This window comes from Corvus brachyrhynchos, unplaced genomic scaffold, assembly GCF_000691975.1.
Source record: "Corvus brachyrhynchos isolate BGI_N302 unplaced genomic scaffold, ASM69197v1 scaffold692, whole genome shotgun sequence".
Lineage (NCBI taxonomy): Eukaryota > Metazoa > Chordata > Aves > Passeriformes > Corvidae > Corvus > Corvus brachyrhynchos.
The window spans coordinates 71181-76376 of record NW_008236762.1 but is presented as its reverse complement, the minus strand read 5'-3'; the positions used below and the strand labels follow the sequence as shown (position 1 = coordinate 76376).

Here is a 5196-nt window from a genome sequence, read left to right as displayed (position 1 = left end):
CCCATTCACGGACTGGGAATAACCGGGATGAACCATTCCCGCTTGGAAAAAGTGTTTTCCTGCAGAATTTAATCCCATGAAGGGGACTGGGAATAACTGGGATGAGCCATAAAATCCCCTGAGCTTTGTGGGACACCCTGAGCTGATCCCAAGGGCATTCCGAACTTCGGGAATCTTCATTTAAATGGATTTGGGGGGAGCTTTTAAGCTGTTCCAAGGATTTATTCCCATTGTCCAGGCTCTGCTTGGATGGAAAAATAGGGAAAATCCACTTTGGGAAGCACAGCCGGCCCCATTTGCTGCCGTTCCCATTTCAGCTATTCCAGGGCAGATATTCCAGGAAAGATTCCCTGGCTTTGAAAGGGATGAAAAAGCTCCAAAACTTCGCAGTTGCTTCCTGTGGAGACACTGAAAAAGTGGGAAAAAAAACCCCAAAAAAACGGATCCGGGAGAATTTTCCGTTGTTCTGAAATTAAAGGCAAACCCCAGGGATGGTTTTGCCGGAGAAAAGAGGGGGGGGAAAAAAATCCTGGGATATTTAATGAGGAGCAGCAGGAGAGGGAGAGGAGCCCAGGAAAACGTTGGAATGACAAAGGATTCTCGGCCACGCAGCAAAATCCCGAAAATAACGCGGGGAAAAATTGCAGACAATTCCTCGGGATCCAACTTCCCAAATCCAAGGAACCTCTGCCTGCCACGGGAATAAGGAAGGAAAACCTGGGAAAAGCCAAATTCCCAATATCCTGCTGGTAAGAACAGCTCCTGAATCCCAGGATTTCCTTATTCCCGGGAATAAGGAGCGCTCGGATTTTGGGATGGGAATCTGGGGATGGGGAATCCAAAGGATTTCTGGAACACTTCCTGGATTATTTCCACCTGCAGAAAGTTCCGTTCTCCCCCTCTGGATTTGCTCCACAGATTCCCAGAGCAGCTGGGGCTGCCCCTGGATCCCTGGCAGTGGCCAAGGAAAGGCCGGAGCAGCCTGGGATCCGCTGGGATGAAAGCTCGGGAATGGTTCCGGGAGCAGCTCAGAGCAGGGGAGGCCTCTGCCCTCTGGAAAAGCCACGGGATGCGGAGAAGATCCCGAATTTCCAACACAATCCTGGAGAACGCTCCCAAAAATTCCCGCAGGGCTCGTTTTTCCCCCTCCCCCGGCAGATCAGGAGAAGAAAAATCCCAGGAAGTGGGAAGGGGATGAATCCTGGTTGTTTGTCGGGATCTGCGCTGCATTCCCTGAGTCCCAACCCAGCGGGAATTCCAGCCGCATTCCCGATGGGATGAAGGGAGCGCTTGTGCGGAAAAGGAGGAAAATTTGGCTGCTGGAATTCCAAAAATTCCAGGCTTTGGGTCCCCATTCCGCTTTTTAAGATGGAATTTGTGTCAGGAGCTCCGAGGCTGTTCCCGTTATCCCGAAGGAAAAGCAAATCCCGGATCAGGTTCCACAAGGATGGGATGGGATGGGATGGGATGGGATGGGATGGGATGGGATGGGATGGGATGGGATGGGGGAATTCTTGGAGCAATCCCAGAACCATGAGGAGCAGCCGGGGATCCTGCGGGATGCATCCCACAGGCGGAACTTTGGGAATGCTCGGGTTCCATGGAATTCTGCTGGCCAGAGATGGAGCCGGAGCGGAGCAGCCCATTCCCGGCTCATTCCCAGCTCGTTCCCAGCTCATTCCCAGCCCATTCCCGGCTCATTCCCAGCCCATTCCCAGCCCATTCCCAGCCCATTCCCAGCCCATTCCCAGCCCATTCCCAGCACATTCCCAGCTCATTCCCAGCACATTCCCGGCCCATTCCCAGCTCATTCCCAGCCAGCAGAGCCCGCCTGGAGCAGAGGGCATCTCTGGGATAAGAGGTGTTTCCAGGGCCGTGATGCCTCTCCTAGCTCATTCCCAGCACATTCCCGGCCCATTCCCGGCCCATTCCCGGCACATTCCTGGCTCATTCCCGGCCCATTCCCGGCTCATTCCCAGCTCATTCCCAGCTCATTCCCAGCTCATTTCTGGCTCATTCCCGGCTCATTCCCATCCCATTCCCGGCTCATTCCCGGCCCATTCCCGGCTCATTCCCAGCACATTCCCAGCTCATTCCTGGCTCATTCTCGGCTCATTCCCATCCCATTCCCGGCTCATTCCCTTCCCATTCCCTTCCCATTCCCATCCCATTCCCATCCCATTCCCAGCCCATTCCCATCCCATTCCCAGCCCATTCCCAGCCCATTCCCAGCCCATTCCCAGCTCATTCCCATCCCATTCCCATCCCATTCCCATCCCATTCCCGGCTCATTCCCGGCTCATTCCCGGCTCATTCCCATCCCATTCCCAGCTCATTCCCACCCTCCTCTTCCAGCATCCAGCCCAGGCTTCCCAGGAAATCCACGGGAAGCAAAACAACATTCCCAAAAAAGCCCAAAGCTCCCAATCCAGGAATTGCTGAGAGATTCCAATTCCTCCATCCAACAGCGGCCGGAAAAGGCCGGGATTGGAAACAACACGGGAACGGGAAGGGAAAACATCCCAAACCCTCCATCCCACAGGAATAACGTGGGATCCCATCCCAGCAAACCCCAGCAGGGACTGGGAAGGGAAGAGCTGTCCCTGAGGAATGCCACATTCCCAAAATCCCCCAAAAAGTGGGAATTGTGCCGTAAAACCCCCCCCAAAAAACAACCGGGAGAGCGTGGAAAACACTTCCAGAGGAAATCCTGGAGGAATTCCGGGAAGGAAGAGGGAATGTTGAGCTGATCTTTCCACTGCGGGTCCTGAAGCGCTCCCGAATCCAGAGGAAAAGGCGGAACTCACCTCCGGTGTCGGGATCGTGGAAGTTGGGATCCAGCCCCTTTTCCAGCAGCCTGCAGACCTTCTCCGAGTTGAGCATCTGCACGTATTCCATGAATTTCTTCAGATTCGCCTGGATCCGGGGAAAAAAAAAAACCCGCCGTTAACATCCCCAAATTCCGCCAGCAATCCCAAAAAATCCACCAGGGAAACATCCCCATCCCGAAAAATCGAAACAAAAAAATCGGGATAACGGGGTCAAATCCCGTGAGGATGTGCCGCAAATCCACACGGAAAATTGTCCGTCCGTCGTCTCCTCAAACCGGGATTGCTGGAACATCCCACGGGAATTCCAACTTCCGGTCCCCCCTCTATCCCAAAGACGGAATTTTGCTCTCCCAAGCCTGAATTCCCAAAGATTTGCCTTTAATTCCCGAATTGTTGGGATTTTTCCTGGCTTTTTTCCACTTTGGGAAGCTCAGCTCGATGAGGTCATTATTAAATTCCCGAATTCTGGGAATTGCGGAGGCAGGAATGGCTCCGGTGTGAAAATCCCAGCTCCCACATTCCCAGATTTCCAGACTTTTCCTCGGAGGATTTTTTTGGGGGAGCTTATTCCAACCCCACCTTGCAAAATCCAGCTTTGGGAAAGGTCCTGGAAAATCTGACGCAGCAGAACTGTCGGGAGCCGAGGGAAAAATTTGGGAAAAGCTCCAAGCAAAGGGTGACCTTGAAGCCAGATTTGAAATCCAGGGAAAAACTCCTATTCCAACATTTCCCCCCTTAATTCCATATGGAAAAATGATCGTTTTCAGGGAGCCCGGCAGGCGATTCCTGGGAAAGTTGAGGGCATTTTTCCCTATTTCCAGGAGTTGGAAGAGGGAGGATTTTTCCCAGGAGAGCTCCAGGAGCTTCTGGCAGCACCGGGAAAATCCAAACCCTCCAGAGGGGAGAAACTCACGGAGTGGGAACGGAGAGGGGAAAAGCTTCTCCCTCCGGAATGGGAAGGGAAGGAATTAAAAGAGGGAATTCCCGCCGAGGGATCGGAGGAAAGAAGGAATCTCGCGTTCCTTCCCCAGCCCAGGAATTCCTTTCCCGAAACCCCCGGCGGGCAAGGAATGCGATCCCATTCTTTCAAGGACTCCAGGAATTCTGGGCCAGGTTTTCCAATATTTCCAGGTGCCCCCGGAATAAAAACATTCTGCTCGTTATTCCCGGCAGGATGGGCGCTGGAAAAGCGGGATCACGGCCCAGCCCCTTCCCGCTGCTCTTCCCAGAAATCCAGGGAAAATGGAATCCTCTCCCAGGCTCCAGTTTGCTCCAAAGAGCTGGAATTATGGCCGGCCGTGCCCTTGGAGCTGGGAGAGGCCGGAGCAGATCCATGGATCCGCCTCCCGCTCCCGGGCAGCAGCAAATGGATTCATTGATCCCACAGAAATGGGAAATTATGGATTTCCCGGCGCGGCAGGAAAACGTGGAGCCGTTCCCGGCCTCTGGAATTGGACAACTCATCCCGGTGGGAATCTCTGGAGCCATGGCACCGGGAATCATGGACTCTAAACTCGGAAAGTTTTCCGGCTTTGCTTTGATTCGGGTGACACCATCCAGAGGCTGCGAGATTCCGGATATTCCAGAGCCTCGGGATGTCCCACAATCCCGTCAATCCTGTCCAGCCCTTTAAATCCCAGAAAATCCAACATTTCCCTGCCCGAGGAACCAGACAGAGCCACGAATCCCAGGTTTTCCAAGGAAAATCTCAGTATTAAACACATAGAAAAGCAGAAATTCCCAGAAACCGATGGAGAAATTCCCAGGATTTGAAGCAAAAATTCCCCAGAAACTGAAACAGAAATTCCCAGAAATCGAAGCTGGAACCTCCCAGAAATCACAGCGTGAGTTCCCCAGGAACTGAAGCAGAAATTCCCAGAAACTGAAGGAGAAATTCCCAGGATTTGAAGCAGAAACTCCCACAAACCAAAGCAGAAATTCCTGGAAACCAAAGCAGGAATTCCCCAGAAACTGAAGGAGAAATTCCCGAGAAACCAAAGCATGAACTCCGAGAAACTGAAGCAGAAATTCCCAGGATTTGAGACAGAAATCCCCCCAGGAGCTGAAGCAGAAATTCCCAGAAATTGAAGCAAAAATTCCCAAGAAACCAAAGCAGAAACTCCAAGAAATTGAAGCAGAAATTCCCAGGATTTGAAGCAGAAATTCCCCAAAAACCAAAGTAGGAACTTCCCAGAAACCGAAGCTGGACACCCCCAGGAGCTGACACAGAAATTCCCAGGATTTGAAGCAGAAATTCCCCAAAAACCAAAGTAGGAACTTCCCAGAAACCGAAGCTGGACACCCCCGGGAGCTGACACAGAAATTCCCAGGATTTGAAGCAGAAATTCCCAGCAACTGCAGACTG

General features: G+C 52.5%; 1 protein-coding gene across 1 annotated transcript in view; it reads right to left on the bottom strand.

Annotated features, from left to right (window-relative positions):
- Positions 1–5196, bottom strand: part of LOC108444910 (SH3 and multiple ankyrin repeat domains protein 3-like) — a 12101-nt gene that overhangs the window by 3992 nt on the left and 2913 nt on the right. Inside the window, exon 2 of the mRNA XM_017727138.1 lies at positions 2808–2916. Coding sequence (XP_017582627.1) covers positions 2808–2898 — 91 coding nt within the window. The 5' untranslated portion in view covers positions 2899–2916. The remainder of the gene's footprint in view (positions 1–2807; positions 2917–5196) is intronic.